Source organism: Leptinotarsa decemlineata, unplaced genomic scaffold (assembly GCF_025532065.1).
Source record: "Leptinotarsa decemlineata unplaced genomic scaffold, Ldec_3_MD MMD2_tig00000026_RagTag_RagTag, whole genome shotgun sequence".
NCBI lineage: Eukaryota > Metazoa > Arthropoda > Insecta > Coleoptera > Chrysomelidae > Leptinotarsa > Leptinotarsa decemlineata.
The window spans coordinates 1,823,227-1,847,886 of record NW_027412539.1 but is presented as its reverse complement, the minus strand read 5'-3'; the positions used below and the strand labels follow the sequence as shown (position 1 = coordinate 1,847,886).

General features: G+C 35.0%; 1 protein-coding gene across 3 annotated transcripts in view; it reads left to right on the top strand.

Annotated features, from left to right (window-relative positions):
• sba (six-banded) overlaps window positions 1–24,660 on the top strand; it is a 283,639-nt gene that overhangs the window by 387 nt on the left and 258,592 nt on the right. For all 3 annotated transcript variants that reach the window (XM_074171590.1, XM_074171589.1, XM_074171591.1), the window contains exon 3: window positions 135–977. In XM_074171590.1, the coding sequence (XP_074027691.1) occupies window positions 190–977 (788 nt within the window). In that variant the 5' untranslated portion in view covers window positions 135–189. The remainder of the gene's footprint in view (window positions 1–134; window positions 978–24,660) is intronic.

The following is a 24,660-nucleotide window of genomic DNA, read 5'->3' as shown; positions in this document are numbered from 1 at the left end:
TATTTGTGTCTTGTTTACGTATTAATATGAGGTGATTTCATATCTACTCACTAATAAACTTTCTCCTTTGAGTAAAGGGATAATTTTTCGAAATTTTTAGTAATGAATATTTTTCTGATAGTTATTGTTTTTAGATCAACTGCGAGCTAAAAAGGGGCTCTAAGAGAGAGCCGTTGATATGCTGTTACGATGGCAGGAAAGCCTGACTTAGCAGCTACCTCTGGAGTACAAAATGTAGTGGTGTACGTATCAAATGACAATTTTGCCCAGGCCTACACTGTCGGTCAGCAAAATGTACCATCAAATGCCCATCTACTGCATAACCCTGGTTATGGAAATGCTCCACCATCTATGTCCCCTGTGGTGTCCGCAACAAAAACCTTTCCAGAGAAACAGTCTATCAAACCAGAGTATTCGTCCAATGACAGTAGTTCTGTGCCGTCACAGGGTTACTTCACAAATGTTATTTCACAAAATAGTTTTCCGCAGCCTCTAGTGAATGATATCAGCTATCAAAACGGTGCTGTAATCAAGAACTATGGGAACGGTGAGGTGTTATCGGTGGAGCGCCAGGCGGGCCCTGGACGCACCGAAGTCAAAGTGCGTGAAGAGTGTGATAATCGTGATATGTACGTGGAACCGGGTTACATGACAGTTATGGGGGCTGAGATGCCCTCTCAGAGTGTCCGTTGTGATTCAGTGCGATCCGAAGCTGCAGAATCGAGCTGCAGCAGCTTGAGCTCTGCGGACGAGAGCTTGCTTGTGGTACAAAACCAGCAGTCTGAGATGGTGGTTTACGATGGGAATGTAAACGTTCGTCCTGCTGGTGTTGTATTGGCAGTGGGACCGCCCCCACTGCAGCAACAAGCTCAGAACAATACGTCTACGGTCGGGACTCTAAATTCGGTACAGAAACCTTATGTGACAGTTCCTCATGGGTGGAAAAGGCTGAATAATGGGTCTGTCGTATATATCAGGTGAGTGTTAATATTTTGCTTTATCCCCATTTTAGTTCCTATTTTGTATCATTCATTGCCTAGACAACTAACAAAGGTTCATTTTTTAGAAATGAAGTAATCACAAGCTAGTCAGAGACAATTAGGAACTCTGGCTTTTCTAGTCAATATAATGTTATTAGTTGATTTCAAATGATCAGCAATGTTCAAGACAGTTCAACAAAGTTTTTTTTTTTAATGAAATGTTAATTACTGTTTTCCATATCAGGATTTTATTAGAAATCAAAACAAAAAATAATTTTTCCTCGAGTTTGTCAAATGAAATCACTCTGAAGTGTCTTCCACATATTCCTGAAGAACAGATCTTAAGGATTGTTATGAGTATATATACCAACATTTCCATAGGTTCTAATGAAAATAGCATGGAAAATATATTATTTTCAACATTGACTTGAATTGAAATTCGGGATGCCATAACATTCACTTATGAATACAAAAACAGAGATTTTCTAAATGACGTCTTGTTCAAAGCATCTTGATAACTGAAGAAGCTATTATATAGTGAAACACGTGTTGCGTTTTTATAAAACTGTTCTGTGAAAAAGTCACAATAAAGTGTTTGTTGAATATCTTCTTGAACACATAAACTGACTGAAACTATAGAGCATTCGCATAGGAAAATAATCTACTTTGTAGATTATGAGCTTGGTATTCTATTTATAAAAATAAGGACAAAATTGTTTTCCAGTTTTGAATAGATCAGCTTTTCGATATATTCTTGATATGATTTTTGGAGTAATTTCTTGTTCATTCAGTATATATATCATTCATACAATGAAGCACCTTTCTTATGAAATATGAATATGGAAAGCAATATTTGTCATTCAAAATTCTTAACCTCAGACCTAACCTCAATATAACAAAACTCTATTCAGTATCTTGTACAATTTGGAATAATTTCATGATTTTCAAAATGGATTAGCTTTTTTTGGGAAATGGATTATGAAATATACAACACTTTTGAAAGATCCATTTTTTGATAATATTTATTACTTCTTCACCTCAAATTTTTAATGGAAGTTTGTACTTGAATCATGACTTAAAAATGAAATATTTGAAGATATCAAAATAACAGTATTAACTAAGCAGTATCTCTAGAGTTCATTATTCTCACTGACCAATAACTTGTATTCACTTTAGTATGGTTAGATATAGTCTATATCATGGACAATGAATTACTCATAATATTTCATGAACACTATAAATTGAAATCACTACCTTATGCATAATAGAACAATTATCATTTAATTTGATTTAGACCTGAGTCTAAGACATAATTATTAACTTCATTGAATCCTTACTTACCTGTTTATTTAGCACCTGAGGTAAGGTATGTAAATGAATTATCAAACAAATAATTAGAAAACTGCTTTTCTGAGATATCAGCTCTGAAGTTTGAGGTTCCTTAGACCTTATGAATAAGCTAAATAGCTATGCTGACACATCAGTGCATTTATAACAAATTATTTAAATAATTCATTATTTATATACACTCTGAAAACATTAACTGAACTTAAATATCGGTAATCAATACAAGAATCTGGATCCCTTTTTTGTTTTTCGTCTACCATTATGAGTACTTTTATTTGTTTGAACAATTGAACTACATTAATCTTATATTCACATATTGGAAAAAATGAAGTACTTATATTTTGACACGAGACATAATGGTTTCTCTTGAATTGTAATATAACATTAGCAGAAAAAAACCAGTTTTCCATAAATAACTGTGTAACTGTGAAAGGAATTCACTTTGTACTTTTGATCCCATACATGACATGTTTATATACCGGGTGTTTCAAATTCGATCCTCACCATTGAGATCTCGGAAACTATGAGAGATACGAAGATGGTTAAATTGGGCAAAGTTGCGCATTTTCCTGACTACCAATATACCGTTGAGAAAGTTCTGAAATTCCGAGTATATCCGGAGATATCCGAAAAAGAAAGAAATTTCGGAACTTGGTTTTTATTTTTTTCTGGCTTTATTTTTCGAAGGTTTCGAAAATAAATTGCACTTCCACATTGCCATTTTTCTCTGCTACATAATGGTGTTTTCAGATTTGCTATCCGACGTTTCGTCTTCCGACCACCATCATTAACTTTATTTTTTCTTATGAGCGCTACAGTGGATTCTTTCTGTTTTGAATAGAACCAGATTTTCCCTTTTCAATGATGTATCATAAGTTATCATTCTTTTTCGAAAAATTGGAGATATTGAAAAAAATTAATTCTCATCATAATAGGTTTTGATTTTGATGTTTCTAAATTTGACTTTCGATTTGTTACACTCAATAACATTTTGTTATTGTACAAGTCATTGAATTTTTGGCTAAAATGGCTTTCACGAATGAATTACAAATGAACCAAACATTGAGAGATTTTGATCCAATAACTTGAACTTAGTTCGATGTGGTTGTCGTCTTTCGGAATACAATTTTACATACATTTCCGATGTCCTAACACTGTTTCTACGGTATCTGTAATAAATTTGTATCATATCTTTTTTTTCTTCATTCGTGAAAGCCATTTTTCGCCAAAAATTCAATGACTTGTACAATAACAAAATATCATTGAGTGTAACAAATTAAAATTAAATTTAGAAACATCAAAGTCAAAGCCTATTATGATATGTGAATAATTTTTTTTCAATATGTTCAATTTTTCGAAAAAAAATTATAACTTATGATACATTATTGAAGAGGTAAAATCTGGTTCTATTCAAAACAGAAAGAATCCAATGTAGCGCCCTTAAGAAAACATAAAGTTGATGATGGTGACCGGAAGACGAAACGTCGGATAGCTAATCTGAAAACACCATAATGTAGTAGGGAAAAAGTGGCAATGTGAAAGTGCAATTTATTTTCGAATCCTTCGAAAAATAAAGGCAGAAAAAATAAAAACCCTTTTCCGAAATTTCTGTTTTTTCTGGATATACTCGGAATTTCAGAACTTTCTCAACGGCATATTGTTAGTCAGGTAAATGCGCAACTTCTCTCGTAGTTTCCGAAATCCCAATGGTGATGATCGAATTTGAAACACTCTGTATACATAGACAAAAGTTGTAATGATCACCTCTTCAGATCGTGTATAAAATTTAGAATTCCCTTTTGTTTTTTCATATAAAAAACAAGGAAGGTTCTTTATCTTCACTAAGCTAGTCTACAAGTTTTAAAAAAATCTGTTTTATCATATTGAATTGTATCATATTGAAAGATGGTGTGTGTACAAATTCATTCAATAAATCAATATTTCTTCCTCATTGTACTTTGTGGATGTGGATAGCTTTACACCCCTATAAAATACCTAAGTAAGTTTGAAGATTATTTATCCTGAAGTGACACCTTTTGTGAGAGGTAGGCCAATTAAATTGAATTGGAATTTCTCTTTCAAAAAATATTTGTATTTAAGGGTTGGATAAGATTAGCCTATCCCTAATAGGTAATCCCTGTTAAGTAGCAGAACCACTTTGGTTTTTCATACATTTATTTTTAGGCAATAATTTTACTTCCCTGTTATTGTTATCATTTTATGCATTGAGAAAATAGTTTATTCAGGGACTTAGGTACATTGAAAATATTTCAATAATATTTAATAAATATTCAAGTTGAAAATGGTCTTTGTTTCTTAATCTTGAAGAATAATATATAATTTAATGTGATATTAAATTCATCTCTCAACCTACATTACCGAATAATTACATTTCTTGTAATATAATGTAAAAGTAGAAACCAGTTTATTAAAAATATTACTTATAAAAAATCGAAATATATTGAGAATCTGAGGGTAATTTCAGGCCAAGTTTTATGGCTCCTATTCTTGCGTTTCTATGATTTAATAACTTTTTTTTCAATGGCCAGCAGAATAGAATGGAAATAATTTACACACGGAAATCATGTTTATTTGTAATGGAATGTTTTTTGTTTTATGTTTATTTGTAATGGAATGTTTTTTGTTTTATGTTTGAATACGTGTTTTAAGTAACCAGTTGGATGAAGCAGTCGTTTTTGTCAATGATGGCTTTTTTGAATGTACACCTACTTCCTGGGAAGTTTAAGGCGAACACTCTGTATATTCTACCCCTAAGAATCATAAAAAATTGTTACTTTGATTTTATTCGTTCCCTATTTCAATGTTTCAAGAATATGCGTGTCCCAAGTTTTGGCCCGTTTAACGTTTTGTGCCAACCCGACCCTGCCAACTACCCTGATACATTCTTCTGGTGCGACAAGGTCTGTGAGGACAGGCCGACAGGCGTTTCTTTCGACGATTTCACGTAGCCGAGAAGTATAATAGGGCGCAGGCTGCAATTTTCGAAGAATTGTTCGGAAGGAGCGAACGAGAATAAAAGATTTGAAGGATTTATGACTGCTTTGAATTTGCGTGTGCTTGTCTTTTATTTATTTTCCTTTCTGCTGTGGCCTGAGGGAAGTCGTTTTTTACACGTACTTCTACTTTTGAATATTGCACTGTTTTGGCTCAATATTGGCTGGAATTGATGGTGTTTTCAGAGACATACCGAATTGATCGTTTATGATGCAATTCAATAGATAAGGTATTCGATATGGAGTAAAGTAAATTATGTTGTTACTTGCAAACAAAAGCGCAGTTTAATATTTGTTATACGTATTGATGCAATTTGTACTTACATATGAAATTGGATTTTGAATGACTTTTACAAGTGAAAATATTACCAAAGTATTTCAAAGAAATTTTATTTTTTTTGAACGAACAAAACTGATAAAAAACCTGTTTTTTTATTTTGGGTTTGGTTTGGTTCTGCTAGCTTAACGGTAAACTCAAGAACCTACTGATTGAAAAAGAAACATCGGCGATATGGACCAATAGAAACCTGAAATAACCCTAAAAGTATGACACCCGCTGATACAACAAAATGTTTTTTTTTCTGTCGAATTGGGAGAAAAAATTCTGGAATAAAATAGATACAAAATTAACATAACACATATTATGTCTATCTTTTAGGCACGCTTTTAAGAGTACCTTACTACCTATACCCGTTTTATTGTTTCAAAAAGGGGCCATATATAATGTAAATAAAAAACTATTAGACGGATATGATTTAACTTTATCAAATTAAATAAGTTAACTCGTAGTTACTTTGACCATTTCATGCCTTCATATCACATCATTAAAATTAATGTCTTAGGAGTTATCGCGAAATCAAAACTATCGCGCGACAGAATTAATTCAAGTGGCCTCACACACCGATGGGCGTGATGAAGGGAGGTTGCAATTGCGTTTGCGTGGCTATTCAAAATTTTGCTGAAAATCGCGAAAAACCCGTTTTGTGACCTTTGACCCCGAGTAAATTTTTTCCAGGTATCGGATCGATGAGAATTTTTTACATTTTATTTATGATGGTGTTTTGAGCAATTCTACCAAATTTGGGGTGCGAATTTTTGTACTCCTGAATGTAAATTGACCGGATAAATAATGCACTTTTTAGTTTGGTGATTGAGATGATATACTTTGTCGGTTTCTGACCGTTGCATTTTTACAATCAATATAGCATATTATTTTGTCTATGATACTCAAATTTCAGAGCTTATTTCTACGTCATGTCCCTGTTGCAAATATTGTATAGACGTACAAGTAGTTTCAATTGAAGTTGCTGAAGTCTGAAGTATACAATTGCAGTTACTCAAAATCAAATTTGCGAAATGGAAAAATGATATAAAAAACGCAAATGTTTGAAAGGTAATACAACCTCACAGAAAATTTAAAAAATATATGGCGTCGTTTTGAATGTTATAGCATTAATACAATAGAGAAACAGTTTTTTTCACTGAATAGAGTTCAATTTTTTTTTTATTTCATGAACTTAGAAAAATAAATAACCGCATATCCAGCATTATAGTACCTGATAAATTCATCAGTGCATTATTAACTCTGCTGATGAATATTCGGCGAACTAGTCATCCGTCACCGGCGAAATAATACCTACCGAATATAATCGGCGTACAACTCGTTTTGCGCGAATTGCAAAAATGCACTTTGGCGAAAAACGGAAATTGTTCGACCGGCGAGCGTGCGAGCGAGAGGGTTTTGGCGAGCGAACGCTAAAAAGAGATGGCATGCGCCGTGATTAATGTTCTCCGCGGATGCTCTGAAATTCCATTAAATTTATTCCAGAAATTACCGACCGTTTATTCAGAACGAATGAGGTTGCATTTTTCCGGCTTGGTGCAGCTTCATGCACTAATAACGGGGATTCTTGGAATATCGATAGAGGGCGTATTTTGTGCAGGGATGGTGATTAAAGGCGATTTTCGTAATAATTCTAATAGAGATAACAAAAGATGAAAGATAACGTACTTTTTCTTCCAAGGGTAGAGGAAAGAAAATTTGTTTCCGCTGTATATCAGCAGAGAATGTATTTAACTTTGGAAGTGAAGAAAATGTTGAGCGATATGATATTGTTCCATTTCAATCACTGTACCGTTCATGGTTTATGTATAGATTGTAGTGGTATAAGACGAATTTGTTGTCTTCGAATGATGTATCACATTAGGAGAGAAATAATTTCACATACGCTGAAGACGCGGGATGGTTGAATATGTATAACAAGCAAATTACACGCTCTCACTTTTCAAAATTAAAAAATTGAAATTAAAAAATCCCGAATATTTATATAGAAAAGTTATATATAGGACAGATGTGCATATCGTCAATTTTCGGAAACAAAATGTGATCCATATTCCTGCACACAATAAAGAAAATTATAAAAGATCATTTACTTACCAGATGTCTCTTCACAGCAATGTCATGGATATTCCCGAGTTTTCTTCATCAATTCACACTCAAAAAAATGCCAAAAAACAATGTTTGTAAAGCAATATTCCTAAATTAAATTTGAGTTCTATTTATACCTTGGTGTAACTATAGCTAGAATGTTAATTTATTTTTGTTGTGGTTTATGTGGAAGAACTAGTTTTAATACCTAGCATAATCAATTTATTTGATATAATGAAGAATGTTTTATGTTAAGGTTATTATTATATTATGTTATTATTATTTTTTCACCGTAGTGTGCGCTGGTCAGGCCCTATCCCCCGAAGCCCCGATACATTCGGGAGGGCGCGCCAGCATAATCAACCAATGACCACTCCCCCCACCGTGGGGTAAATGATCATTGGGTCCGAGAATCATGTGCCCTGAGCACACGCAGTGAGCCAAGAATGACAGCCTTCTGCATCTGAGATTCGAGAGTAGAGAAGACATCATTCCACTAAGGACTCCAATAATCAGAACAACCATCTTGACAGAGGGATCTGGTTAGAGTCTGCGGAGTTCGAAGAGAAAATCTCGATATTTTATCCGTTTTTCCTCCTCTTTTCTGACGATATTCGTCTCGCCAGGAGCTAAAAACTCCACAAATATCGTTTTGGTCTGGTGGTAGAGAAGGACTACATCAGGCTTATTAGCTTGTATGAGCCTGAGGGTGGGGAACGAATAGTTCCAATAAATTCGGCACTTCTCGTTCCCCACAACGGATTCAATATCCCCCGGAGCGTAGGGCAACACCGGTGTCTCTTCAATACCGTAAGAGTGCCGTAGATGGTAATATAGCACTCTCAGGGCCGCGTTATGTCGATGGATATAGGCCGAGACCGCATATGCTGGACATGCTGATAGCAAGTGCATTAGGGTCTCGGGCGCCTCGCGGCAGGCCCTGCACCTTGTGTCAGGAACCTCTATACCCATCACGCGACTGCGGTAGACTAAGGTGTTGAAGACACCATCCTGGCAAGCCATGATGAACCCCTCCATTTCCGACTTCAGCCCACTCGACCTGAGAAAAGCGAACGTCAGGCGCTTTGATAAGCCCAGGTCTTCAATGTTATTGAAGAAGACCCCATACATTGGCTTATCCCTGTGTTTCCGCAGAAGTAAGGTGATCTCTGCGGCTTTTATCTGAGCTTTTTGCTGAACGGGTTCCAACTCGGTGACAGAGTTGTAGTCACCTCGTTCAGAGTCGAAAACTATACCGAGTTCATCAGCTGCTCGAGCAGCTGCCCTAAGGAGAAATGCTCCAATTCCTGCTCTCTCATGGTCACGGACCATGCAGAGAAGGGGATACGAACTTCTGACGACTTTACAGGCTGTATCCAGAACCATTCTGTCATGTAGACACTCCAAACTCAAAAGTCCACGACCTCCGTGTTGTCGGGGGAAGTACAACCGTGGAACGGACGATTTGGGAGGCAAACTCCTATAGAGATGCATCATTTTTCGGGTCCTTACGTCGAGTTGATACAGCTCCTCCCGAGTCCACTTCACTACTCCAAACGAGTAGAGTAAGATTGGAATGGCAAGCATATTTGTTGCAGCTACTTTGCTCTTTCCCGACAGTTCCGATGACCAGATCTGTCGAAGTTTGTGATGATACTTGCCGCGGAGAGAGTTTCTCACTGCAGTTACCTCTTGTGAGTGGCGTTGTCTCACCCCGAGGTAAGTATACGTCTCTCCGGTATCCAGATGGTGTAGGATGCTTCCATCTACGAGCTGCACATCCTCTCCGTAGTCCCCGCATCGTCCTCTTTTGAGATGAACCATTGCACATTTATCTATCCCGAATTTCATACCGATAGCATGCGTGTACTCTTCCACCACCCTCAAGGACTGATGGAGATCCTTCTCTCCAGAGGCATAAAGTTTAAGATCATCCATATAAAACAGATGGGTGACCTTGTGCCTCCGGTTTCCGGGGGTGCCACAGTTATACCCTCGAGTATTTCTGAGCGCAACGGATAATGGCAATAGTGAGATGCAGAATAGAAGGGGACTGAGGGAATCACCCTAAAATACACCTCTTCTGAAAGTGACCCACCCTGTTTGGACTCTTGCTTGACCAGATGTTATGGTGAAGCGAGTTCGCCAAAGTGGTATCACTTGTTCAATGCATCTCACTATGTTATGGGGTATCGCAAGGCATCTGAGCAAATGCAAGATGAGCTCATGCGAAATTGTATCAAATGTCTTACGGTAATTGATCCAGGCCATAGAGAGGTTACGTTTATATTGTATCGAGTCCTGCGTTACACATCTATCGATGAGCAGGTTCTCTTTACATCCAGCGACTCCTTTCTTCGACCCTCTCTGCTCATATATCCGTTCGAACACTTGGTCAACTGCGGTGAGTATTCGTGTGTATAAGATGCTTGTAAACAACTTATAACACGAATTCAAGCATGTTATCGGTCTGTAATTCTTAGGAGTCGACAAATTTTGGGGATGAGAACGGTCCGCCCCTCGACAAACCAATCCGGAATCGGCTGCTCTCCGTCCAGCCATGAGTTGAAAACTCTGGCCAGATGGCCGTGGGTACTTGGTAGTTTTTTCCACCAATAAGTGTTCAGCCCATCTGGGCCTGGAGCAGCAAAGTTCTGGGAACCAACAAGGGCTCTTCGAACGTCATCTGGGGTTATCGGGTTGCGCAGTTCATTGAGCTCAGGCTGTCGAAGCTCTCTGTTGAAAGCTTTGAACTGCGCTAGGGCTGGAGTGTCTAAGTTGAGTGGCTGCGGGTGTTCATAGATATCCTTCCAGAAGGATTCCACCTGATCAGCAGTCGGCGGATTATCCACAACACGTGGAGGCTCTTGGAATAAGCGAGAAGGTTTCTCGCGGAACCTAAGATTTTCCGCGATTTAAACTGTGAAGTTCGAGGTGTACTGAGTTGAACCTCAAAACAGTGAGCAGCCACAGTCCGTCGCGTATTTCTGATATGTACCGCTCTTGGTGGAATCGAATCTGCCAAGTCACTTGAACACTTCCCGTGAAAGTATCTATAAAAGAGAGACCAATCTCCAACCTTTCTCCGATATTCTAGGCTATCAAGGTTGCACGTGATAACGTACTCAAAAACATTTGGAATATATACAAAAAGAATGGTGGGACTAAAGCATCCCGCACTCACGACATGTATGATATACATGACGAGGACATAAAAAATGATTACTAACCAAACAGCGGATGTTTTATTGCTGTTTAGTTATTGTTTGTATAATTGAATGATCATATTGTCCTAACAAATTGAATAGATTTATTCAAGATTGATTTAAACATTATTTTAAAATTGCGTTTTTGCTAATTGAATATACTTTTATTCGTAATGTATTATTATTTTAAAATTATAATTGTTTCTACAATTCAAAAATGATCACATTTTTTGTAAAACGTTTATAAAAAAGTAGGAAATTTACTCAAGAAATCGACATGACTTGACCCCCTAGGCAGTTTAATAGCTACTACCACCCAATAACTTTCGTAGTTTGAAAAGTTAGGCGTCAAAATGAAGTTACCTACTCACAGATATTTAACCCGTTAGTAGCCATTTTCAAAACCGGATCCTATACTATAGATTTTGAACATAGGACTGGGAATTTTCAATTTGTTGGATAATATGTCCATTTAGGTAAGTAAAACGCAAACATTAACCAAAAAAATAGAAAAAAAACCCGCTGGTTAGTAATAATTTTTTTCACCTCATAATTGATACATGTTGGGAGTAGGGGAGGCTTACGTTCCCTACAGGACACATATTTTTTTGGGTATATTATTGAATTACCTCGAGATGTATGTAAAAAACTGACTGTTAGCAATACATTTTCTGTACTCTCCAAATCGACATGACGCATGCGCAGTTTATTAACTACCACTATAAAGCATTTTCGGTGAGAGAAGTTTGACGTCTCATCAAAAGCTAGCTACTCACGAAGATTCAGCCAGTTAGTAATCCATTTTTTATTCAGCCAGTTAGTAATCCATTTTTTAAAAATGTCGTCTGCTCTTGGGCTGAACTGATGAATACTCTGTACCGAAAAAATATTCATTCAGGCTTCGTAATCTAAATTCTTACACTATCGGTGGTACCCCTCTCAAATGTACTTGTCCCTTTAAACTTTCCTTTTTTTTAACATGAACGCCAGAGCAACATTTTTCATTTTTTTTTACGTGCCGCTAATGGTATGCAAGTATTGAATGTTTGGGTTGGAATTTTAGGGGACCATATTGTAGCCCCAAATTTTATTGAAGATTATAATATTGACAGTAAATTCAACGGACAAAAATATGTTGAACTCCTTGAGACAACTGTAAATCCCACAATCACTCAGCTATTTGAAGACAATGAAAATCTACTTGAAGAGCATCCATCTTCCAAGAAGGTGAAGCTTCACATTACGTTACACTTTTACATCGATTTTCAAATAATTATTTCCCAGCGAAATGGATGGGAAGGCAAATACCATTAGAATGGATTACGAGATTCATAGCAATTAGACTTTTTTATGGAGACGTTTGAAATCTGTCTGTCACACAACCCAATTCACTTGTTGATTCACGCAAAGAAATGTAGATGACTGTCGAGCAGTGTTGAGAAATGTTTGAAGATAATTTCGAATATCGCTCATTCATCTATATGATGAAACTATACTAATATATGGGAAAAATTTGTGAGGATGTATGTATGTATGTATGTATGTAGCTCTTTCACAACTAACCGACTGAACGGATTTAGATGAAACTTTACATAAATACAGCTTATACATCAGAATAACATATAGGTTACAATTTACAAAGGATTGTGTAATTTTTCTCATAATATAACCATAAGTATTGAGTAAGTCGGAAAAATTCCCTAAGAGCTATCTTTGCGTGCGCTGCTAAACTGTTGGAGTTACATGCAGATAATAACTATACTGTACGATTGTTTATCTTGAATATATGCCAAAATACTGAGCCACAAATACAATTAAATTGGATGTTTTTTTTACAATGCAAATGTCAAATTACAATGTCAAATTCTTATGAATATCGATACAATAATTGTCATTTTATGTATTTGATATAGATACACTTTGTCTGATTAATGTGGACGAATCCTTTAAAAGTTATCACAACAGATGTCGTTTACGGTTGAATTAGTTTTACGAATTTCTTTATAGATAACATAATTCGATTCTCGAAGCTATTCATTACTCATTGTAGTTAGCATATTTTTTTTAAGTTACTGTATTTTTAAAGTAAAAATATAAATAATTAGCTGTTGCCAAAGCTACTGAATTTAGAATCTTGAAATATGCAGGTAGGTTCTTTGTGTAGCGTAAATAAGCATCAAGAAAGAAAATCAGGAATTCTCACCCCAAGAAGGCAAAATAGGGGATCAAAGATTGTATACTTGAAGTTTTGGGTTAATAAAAAATATTGTAACTATTTGTTTAAAATGGTCTGTCACGAAACTTGTCACGACAATGTGACAAACCAAATTCTACGCGGGCAACAACTAATAACAAGGTAGACAGTCTTGTTGAACGATCGATTTTTCTTCTAGAGGTGGATGACAAGTTTCCGCTGATCCACTCTGTATTATAAATCCAATGAGTACTATTACATAGACTGCGAACGCGAACACTTCAATTCTGAAACTCGATAGCGTTATATAATACCCGGTGTGCCCAGGAAGGTCATCCACACCGATATACCAAACAAACCTCGACCTGATACTTATTTATTACCTTCACCACACATGCACACAACAGAGATAGACGTTTATTTTGGCCCCCAGGCTCTACCTTTATCTGTGTTTCAAGATGTAGTGAACGCACACACACACAAAATACCTTTACGAAAGAATGGAACGTTAGGACCACTAGAAAGGTCAACAGAACTCGTAATGAACGAGGTTAAGCACGTGTCCGTGCTTTTCGGCTTCAATGAAGATAGACATCTTTTATTAGATGGTTTTGTATCGTATGGAGCTCGACGTCTTCATGCTTCTGATTGGCAATAGTAAAAGAATCCTTCCAGATATCATTTTGTTAACCTTAGGAGAATACCCTTTATAGAAATATTTTGGTTTTGATATTTCATTAAATATTTTTATCTGGATAATAATACTTCTAGCCATGTATTAAGACGCTACGGAGTACCCCAGGGCTCGATACTTAGTCCACTCCTCTTTTCAATATACAAATCAGATTTTGTTCAGAAGTGTTCCGTACATCAATATATAGATGATACTCAGTTGTATATAAGTTTTCCAACTGAATTCATATTGCAGAAAATTCATATGATTACTGAATTTATGGATTTCAATGTCTTCAAGAAACACTTCTTCAGGCGTGTTTGGGCCGATACCGTCACATATATATTTCAATTTGAAAAAAAATTAAAAATCTTCTTTTCAACAAAACGGAATAACCTGCCTTAGTGATCTGGTATTTTCCATTGTTCATGATTCGATTATTCATGTTGAATAGTATTTCTCATTTTTTCAGAAAGTTAATTGAATGTTTTACCCTTCCAATTTTTATTTTTATTACTGCTAATATATAATGATTTATCATTGATTCATATATCTTTATTGTGTCAATATTGTTTCAGTTTTGTTATTTGTCTAATTAATTTTATGATGGATTAAGTAATTCTAGGTCAAATTGAAAAACACTTTTCAGTGACACCTCACCATTTCACATTATAATACGTTTTGTGAAAATCTATTAGAAATATGAATAAAGTCGATTTATTATTATTATTATTGTTATTATTATTGGTATATTGGTAACAAATTTGGTCAACTTTTGGCTACTTCCAATTTGGTGGACCATTTTCATGCATCATGTATTCTAGATTATAATCCCTGGATAATATTCATTTTTTTACGTGGCTATGACAAAATCTACATTAGGAAATAATGGTATCGATTAAATTCTATAGGGTCTTTCATTAAGCGCCTCCTATCTTCAAATTTATATAAAACAAAGTGTGTGTTAGATAGGTATCTTCGAAATTTTTTATTCGTTTGAAAGACCTATTGATACCATTACCGTTCAAATGTCCGTCGCGACTTCTCTTGGTGGACTCAGGCGCATATAACTCAGGTTGAATTTGACCGATGGCATGGGTTATATTGGCTTTGAAGACCGTTGTGGTTTGTGACTTATTCGCATAAACCTGCGACTTACGAAAACCCCACAAGAAAAATTCTAACGGGGCCAAAAGTGCTCGCCGTTACAGTGATGGACTGGCCTACGTCGTTCCCAAATAAATAAAGACCGATGACGCTGCCGGCCCAAAATCTACACCAAACAGTGACTTTCTCGGGATGCTCTTGGATTTCATGTGGATTGGTATCTTCCCAAATTCGACAATTTTGTTTGTTCACGTACCCATTCATCCAAAAATGGGCCTCATCGCTGAATATAATTTTACAAGATGCTTTATATACTGATTAATTCTAATTCTACGAAGTTTCAAGGAACACATCTTGATAGTATTATAATATTTTAAAACACATACCAAATTAAAAACAAACATTTTCGGTTATGACTTTAAAACACGTATAAATCGTATATTATAGGAAATTTCTTACACCCTTTAATTACCAACACCTGAAATATTCAATTCCAATCCTTCGAAAGTTTTTTTTTTCATTGTGAAGAACAGTTGTTAAAATTTCTAATCTTAGCAAACTTAACTTTCTCGACTTCATTGTTGGGATTAGCTTCCGCACTGAAAACAAACATTTCTGTATACTGACGAATTTCTGATGTTTGCTCGGGTTGTGTAAGTACACAGGTAGCGTTGTAGTCAGAACAGATGGGCGTTTTTGGTTACAAAGTGCCTGTTTTTCAGCAACAAAAAGAATTTCATATAAAAGAAAAAGTATGTCAAAAGAGTGAGATCAATATATTTATTGGGTTTATTCCAAGTTTTATTTGGAAGAAGAAAATTATGCATTTATTCAAAAGTTTCAGGTGCATTTGATCTTTGTTTCAGAACGAGTATTGACCACTAGAAAAACCTCTTTGTAATTATATATTATTTTTCAGGCTCAAATTCTAGGCAAATTTTTCATAAAATTTTGTAAATTTTTTGCTTTTCATTTTCCGAAAATATTTTGACGTCTTTTATTCCAGACGCCTGATACTTTCTGTTACCTAAACTGTACGGTACGTAATCCAAACTCGGTTTGGATATTGACAGAGTTGAAAAAACGCCTGGAAGAAAAATCACAATTTTCTTGTATTGCAAGGTTTCATTACTTGTTTTCTCAATTCAATGACATGTATTACTTTTGTACAGAAAAATTATACTTTTTCTGTTATTAGTATATATAACAAAATACCTTTTCCTTTAGAAAGATGAAGAAGAAACTAAAAATTATCCTTCTATCAAAGGTATATTTTATTAGAAGAATATATTGCTGATTGACTTGCTCCTACTTTTATTTTATTTTATTTATTTATTTTTAAAGATTTTATATTGTATATTAGTTATGTCTCTCAATATGTAACGTTTTTGTTTTAATAATTTGACAAGTTCTAGACACGTAAGGGTACTTGTGAAGAACTAATGAATAGTTTCTATCTATATTAATCTGCAGTTTTTCCGGGTTTTCCTGCAGCTGAAAAAGCAAATGCGCCACTGGAATCAACGAAGTCGCCCCGGAGCGCCAATTAATTTTTATTGTTGTTTTTATTTTATTTTTATCGTTGTTTTGATATACATTAAATCTATTTAAACAGACTGCCTCGACTAAAGCTGACAGAATAAGATCAAAATATATTTCATAATATATATGTTCATAAATACCAAGAATTTTTTAATTTCACGGGTTTAGACAGTCCGATTGTCATTTTTTTTTATTTTGTTAGTATATGTACCCCTAGAGGTATGATAACATTTTCTCCTGTATTTATTGTTTACTTTGTCTGTGGCAGACGCTACGGTTTGTCGTGTTTTTAAAATCTCGGCGATTTTCGTTTGATAAAACAAATGTATCAAATAATTTGTATTATATTTTGCGTGAAAAATTAAATAAAGTGTAAAAAGTTTGTGAAATGTTAACAAAGGCCTATGGATAGTCTGCCAAGCGTTAACAAGTGGTATGAGCGTTTTCAAGATTGGCGTGAAGACGTTGAAGATGTCGAACGCCTCGAACGCGGGGCTTCTGCACTACGATAATTGATGTACCTGCTCACACTTCGATGCTTGTTCCTAAAATTTGACCCAAAAAAAATACTGCAACGATGCCCCAGCCTCCATATTCGCTGCAGATAACTGCGTGTGACTTTTCCCTATTTCCAAAAATTGAGAGAACCTTTAGGGAGCGTTGTTTTACAAAAGTACAAATGACATTAGAAGCACATCGCTGAAAGAACTGAGTGCTGAGAGTTACTCCAAATATTGAGTTTGAGAAATGTTTCCAGGTTCAGAAGAAGCGCTGTCGCAAATGCATATCATCTATTGTGGACTATTTTGAAGGCGACAACATCAATGTAGACGAATAAATAAATATTGTTTATCCAAAAAATATCTAGAGAATTGAAACACTTTAAATTATAAAGAGAATTTCATTTGCCATTCTCGAAAATACAGAGCTATCAATTCTCGATAGAAAAAAAATATATAAGAGCATTCTCGCCTCCATTGAATTGCATCTTAGAGAGAGAGTAAATGATAAAGTTGTGAATGGACATTTGAAAATGCATGTTTTCTGGTTAATACCTACTCAAAACCTTCAATTTTTTACAATATCATAAATAGTAATCCTAAAATGTGAAAATTTTGCTTGTTTTTTCTGTAGTAGTATTGCTGCTTACATGATTTTTGGCTGAACATTCAATTTTGAATTACACATGAGTTTTAATATAATTCAAGTACGTTATTTTCAGAATTGTTTAATTTTCAGATTACCTCTAGACAATTATTTCCTTGAAATATACTGAAAGGGTTAGGTTATTTGGATAAATATTCGACTCAATACCGGGTAAATTAAAACTCTTCTATTACTTCTTATGGAGGAACTGGTCGCCTTGTTTACTTATTTTGAATGTTATTTAATATTATTTATTATCTTTTATATCTTTTCAGTACGTATATGGCACAAATCGTTGTCGATAACGCCTATAAATAATCTAGTTACCTTAATATTTTGATATGTGTTATCTGTCTCCCATGACCTTGTTGGTGAATTTAAATACTGCAATATCTATCCTTCTACCCTACAGATTTCGATATTTTTCTTAAAAGTATTAGAGATAATAAATTTTCGACTTTATGTTGATATTTCTACTTGCATTATTTTTTCTGGTTTTCCGGTGTGAGTTACAATGTTTTTAGAACGTTACAAATCGAAAATCAGTTGTATTTTTTTATCAAGTCGACGACTTTTGGCAAGCATATTGTTAAATATACCATTCAGCTCTAATGTTCTTCTGTATTCTTGAGGAACACTAGCAATGTGGCCAGGAAGTCAAAAAACAAGCAATTTCTTGAAAGTGATTCATGAACGAAAAACTTTTGTGGGATTCAATTCATAAGAAAATCCACGTTTTGTCACCTGTAACAATGATGAATTCGGACTGGACACCATTCACCATAGCCTTTTTTCAACGTCAGTCACATTGTACGAAACACATCTGGAACATATCTTTTTCGTACCTAAATGTTCATGCAAATTCGAATATATTAAAGTATGTAATTTGCCAACGGGTGCTTTTATCTATCAGAGCATTGACGTTTTCTGGATCAACTGATTTTGATCGCCTTTTAGGATATTCATTACTGACGAACGCACCACCACGACAAAAATCAGCAAATCGCTTATAAACATTGCTAAATGTTGAACGAAGTGATTAGATACGTTCGTGAAAAATCATCCAACGAAAACCTTCACAAGTGATTTTCGTTTTTTCAAAAACTAGCTTTTTTCAAAAGTCCACTGTCAACTAATCTCACAACCAGTTTCTAAGCTACCGCCGATTATTGGGTAATAAATTGCTAATACCACAGTATCGTGATTCCATCTAAAGGTCGTTTTTAAAAACGTAAAAAGCAACCCTCCTATAATAAAAGGTAAAACTGGAGCCAAAACAAACACGTTTCCTAGTCACCAGAAGAAGAAAGGAGTTTTCCTCGTCTCCTGAAGACGCCAACTTGATTTGTGAAAAACGCGTCGAAACAAGTATTGCATTTCTGGTGATTGGTAAAAGTTCTTGTTTTGGAACCTTTTTATGATTCATCTTTGGTCATTTTGGGGGCACTATAGAATATATTATACACTCTTATCATACCTCAGCTCGCACGAGTCTTAGTTTTAGTGTAAATCGAAAGATAATGGTGGTTGAATCAATCTCTTCTCTCGATTATTTCTGGTTGGTTACCTCGCTATGCGGAAATATTCTCGATCAGTGGTGCTAATCGGCTCATCGATGCCTATCGATCTTTCGTCGATAGGCATCGGGAAGAGTTCTCGCGCGACAGAGGCGAGAGAGCGCCTCTAGAAGTAACAAGAAGAAACATTCTCGACGACCATCGCCCGGTCTTTCCTTATTCGGTGGAACGTCTTTTGTGCGTGCCCCGAGTGGTGTAGAGGCCGGTTTTTCAATTTTTTTGCTCTTCGTGTCTTCGTTTTTCTTTCATTTCGACGATCGAGATAAATTCCAAGCACCTCGGTACCGATATTATGAAGCTGATAGGTTGGACAGCGAGCATGGGTCGTAATTAATTTAGTTTTCTTGTTTACAGCCGGGTGCGATAAGTATACATTCTAGAAGGTTTAATTATTTACTCTCATACTGAATGGTACAAAAGATGAATGGAATATGGAATAGTTTTGGGAATATTTGAATAATCCGCAGACCGGTCTATTAAAAATAGGCACAATGAACAATAAAAGACAGTAAATTAACACGTACGGAGACGAAATTGAGATCAGGAAAAAGAGAATACATTAAAGACATGTTGCAACAAGAATTGAAAAGAAAAGGGAAAAAGGACGAACAAGAACGAGGAAGAAAAAAATTGCTAACAGCAATCACACAGAAGAACCGATTAAGGGGAACTTGAGAAACAGTTCGTCACCGATTGGACGAAATCAGTCAAAGAGAAATGATAGAAAAAGTAGTCTAGAGATATTGGGATAAAATGCAAACGTTAAGAGGGCGAGCTTGAGTGTCGAAAACTAGTTATACAAGATCAAGGACCGGATCATGGAGGAGACAAAACATGTCACAGGAGCGGTTGACAAGCAATTGGACGAGCAAATCAACATACTGAAGGATCTTACTCGAACATTGCCAACCACTTGAACCTTCTTGTGCTAAGTACATCATTTCAACGAGGACCTAATCTGTAACTACTTTCATGGAAACATATTTCCTTTTGGATCTTTGATGAATCATAAATACTAAACTGGTATAAAATCATATAGAAGCATTTTTTTCTTTGCTACTTAGGCAATAGTAAATCATGAGTATATGAAATATTATAACACGATCTAGGGAAAAGATATATAGCTAGATGTACTTGAAGTTTCGTCTCGGTTTTGTCTTGATAAGAAAAAGTTCTTTTGAAAGTGTTTTCTAGATGCAAGAAAAACCCAACACCTCCATATTTACTCACCACAGCCTTATTTTGCATTCAAAAAATCCTGAAATTAGTCCTCTCTTAATTCTCGCTCAATGTCTACAATTTTATAGTCATTAATGGAGACATAAAAAATAACTAAAAATATCATTCTCTTCTATCGTAGTAGGATTTGGCAAGTTTCGGTCAGAAAACTTCTACTTAACCCGGCTCATGTACAACTGGTATTGAATTAAGTCCTATAGAAGTCCTATAGAAATATGCAGGTTTCTTTACAGGAGCCATTGTCGAAAAAGTGAAACCAACTCCGAGAAAATGTTTCATCAGGCGAGTAACAATCTGTTCGATAGTGGTAATCAATCTAAAATACTCATGATTTAATTTTATATGTATTCTAGAATTTTGATAGAAAAGTATTTACACACTAACAACGTACAAAACAATTTAGTGAATAGAAAAAAACAAGATCTCAACGAGATAATAAAGTTATGTTTTAGTCCTGCAATCGTTAAGAAAACTCTAATAAAAAACTCGATATTTTACTTGACTTCAGCAGCTAATCTAGCAGAACTACAAACAAATAATATTGTGCCAAAATTATCAGAGACGCAGGTTAAATAATCTAATCAGATTCTAAAAAAAAATATTAAATGATCCGAAAATAATGGTGAAAGTATCCGAGTTAAAGATTGGTTTTGACAGCCTCACGGAAATTTAGCAATCTTACTTTAAACGTATCTATACGCTTGTTTGAGTGTGACTGACAATCTTGATTGACAATTATTATTATTTTTTGGGAACTGAATTAAAAATGAATTGAATAATTATTATTGGAGTTTTTTCCCAACACCAAAACATTACTTTAACACCTCGACACGTGTTTCGAAAACCAAGTGATCATCTTCAACAGGAAGATCAAACTGTTTGATCTTCCTCTTGAAGATGATCACTTGGTGATCGAAACACCTGTCGAGGTGTTAAAATAACGGTTTGGTGTTGGGAAAAAACTCCAGTAATATTCATTACTACACCAAACGTTCTAAACAGTGCATCACAAGTAAAAATGAATTATTAAGAGGGGTTATGAATTATGTTATAATTAATAAGGAAATGTTACTGTAAGTTACTCGTACAACAATACAAATAAAAAATAAAATAGAGAATTGATGGTGAAAAATGAAAAAAGAAGAAAACATTTCAAACCTAGCTCGTTTTCATTGGCAATACCCACAATTATATCTTGATGTTTGCTGAGGCTATTCCTGATATTTCGAGATTGTTTGTAGGATAATTGGACGCGCTTTCCTCCCTCTCTTTTCGATTTTTTGGTTCAGTACATCACAGCTCGTTTTCTCGTAACGCAACTTCTTTAAACATTTTGAGCCAGTGATCCTCTTTGTGTATAATTTCAACGTCACCACGGGATGGTTAGGTAGATTAATTATAGTGATATACATATTATTTAAAAAATAGAGAAGGAGGAGTAAGTGAATGAAACTTTTCCGTTTACACACTTCTCTACATAAAAATGAACACAGGCATGTATCCTATCCGTGTGTCAAAAGAAATAGAACAGATTTTCGTATACAAAAACAAAACTGCGGTGTTAGTGAAATTTCACGCTACCAAATCGATGCGGATCCGCCCTTTTTGTGTGTCGCATTAAAAGAGCGGCGAAGATTTACAAGATTAAAACGGCATTGAAAAAACGTTGGGAGATCGTACAAAGAGATAAACCGGTATGCCGGCAATAAAGTAACCAGATGAACGTTTTAGATTTAGAAGTAATGAACGAAGGTAATCTCAATGGTGAAGTGGACCAGAGGCGGGGCTGTTGAAAATATGAAATACCGTTTTTCTTTACGAAGTTTGTTTGAAATAAAAATGACAAGTCCCACGAAAAACCAAATCGATGTTTAAGCTGGTCAGTTTTCTTCAAATGCATAACCATTTTTAAAATATATAAGCTAATGGATATATATGTTGAGTCATAGACTATAACCTATCAATTAATTTATTCTTTCCTACAAGTTAAGGTATCTACTATTGTAGAGTATGAATTCTAGTGAATCTATAATCGACTTTTTTGTCTCAATTTTGCCAGAAAATCTGATGATAATCAGTTCTGTTCAAAAATAATTCACACTGCTAAATTTCATCATACCTATGTGATTGAAATAAGTCCTTTTATCCAGAATCAAGGTGTTACAGACAAGTGTTTTTGACCAGAAACATCGAGATTTCTTCGTTACTGAAATATCATAACAATGCTCTCTTATGTATTACGTTGTGTAGCTACCTGTGAATGGTATCTGATTCAATTCCATAACGAATGTTTGGAGTACGAACTACCTAGGGAAAAGTTATTTTCGTATAATTCAATGTTCATGTGAAAGTAGTTGTTTTGAAAGGACTTATTCTTTTAGGAATTCACTTTTATGTGATTGTTTGGATAGGGATTTTTTGTACAGTGTATCTGAGAGAAACTTTTATGCATGATTTGCTTAAGTTTATTGCTCAAGTACCCCCCTATCAACTTATGTTTATGCGAAATGTTCACTATATATTTGTTGAAATTCCAAATCAACTCACATGAGCCAGTCAGTTATTAAAACAACTTACTCGTGTAGGAAACATCGTTTAATACAGTGAGTCGAGAAATTATTCTGTGTGGTGAACTGTGAGATATTTGTTGTCTTTGAAAATGCCGTCGAACCATGAATTGACAAACAAGGTTCTCTGCGGACAAAGCAGAGTAGTTGTAAATAACGTATTAAGATTAATGCAAGCGGAAGTAGTGGCAGATGGAATAATACTAATAATAATAAGTGAAATTGTAACCAATATTGTATTTTAACTTTGAATGTTGAAGAACACGTAGCTGAGGCCACAGGGGTTTGTATAAAAAATCAAATCACAGGTGAAAAAATAAGAAAAAGATGAGCAAAACATCAACTCCAAATAAAAAGACGTATGAAAAATTCAAATTTGGGATGAATGATGTTGATTTGGTAATTTTACGGAAATTGACTATCAGTGTAGTAGGGAGTCTGCGAAAAAAATCCATAAACTTGGTTTTCATGGAGGAAGGTGAAAAGTAACAATTTTTGAAAAAAATGCGGACCTGTTATTTTAACGGTGAAACATATATTCACGCTAGACACACGCACCAAAAAGGTTGAAGTAATCATACCATGGAAGGTATGAAAAAACTTGTTAGCGAAGGGCAATGTCTGTGATCATAATACATGAGAGTGGTGAAAATAGGTTTGTGTCTCATGCTTACATTAGATGGAAATCAATCAATACAGGTGATTATCAAAACGAGATAAATTTTAATAATGATAAGAAATGGGTATCGTAATAGTTGATTTCGAATTTGCGGTTAAGAAACGTTGTGGTAATCGAAAATGCACCATATCAAAAGAAACATATCGACAAAATGTCAACGACATCGATCAAAAAATCCGATTTGCAATCATGGTTAAAACATGCTAAAACCTGAAATAGATCAGTTCTTTCTAGCAGCAAATCACAACTTTGGATTGATGAATTTCAAAGCTTGGCTTCAATCGCCTCGTTCATTTTGAATATTCATGGATTGAGTTTTCTGTCGGTCCCATTAGATGCCGTCTTTGTAAGAGGAGCTTACTAAGAATAATTTTATTTCATTTTTCATTCATTTATAGTAGGGTCATAACATAATTTATAATTTTATTCAGCACTTTGGTAAATTTATAATTTAATTTACATGAAATGCATTGAATGGGAAAACCTCTTTTAAAGAAATACCTTTCCTCTCCCACACTAGAACAAAAACAACTGTTTCTCGTCGCGTGTTCCGCTAGCCAAGTCGTCATCTTACAGGATTGATTGAACATGTTTGTTCTGATGTGGAAAAAGGAGTTTCTTTAGATTTATTCTACTTATCAAAGAAAACCTAAGCATAACGAGAATAGTATCCAATATGAAAAAAATGTTTGGATAAAAATCCACTTTGCCGCTGATATACGCCACTGTGTGCACCTGGGCAGTTGTGGTCGGCAAAATGAATAATAAAACATGGGAGTACCCACTTCGTTACTTGTTGTTTGTGATTATACGACTCTAAAGGGTAAATGGTACTTTGAATCGAAACCTGTTTAAGTTGATGTTGGTGATTTTATACTGTAAGTCCTCACAATCCCCGTTACGTAAGTCCGTCGACACTTTTGAATGAATGTTCGGGTCGGTCAGAAATGTTTGTCGTTTC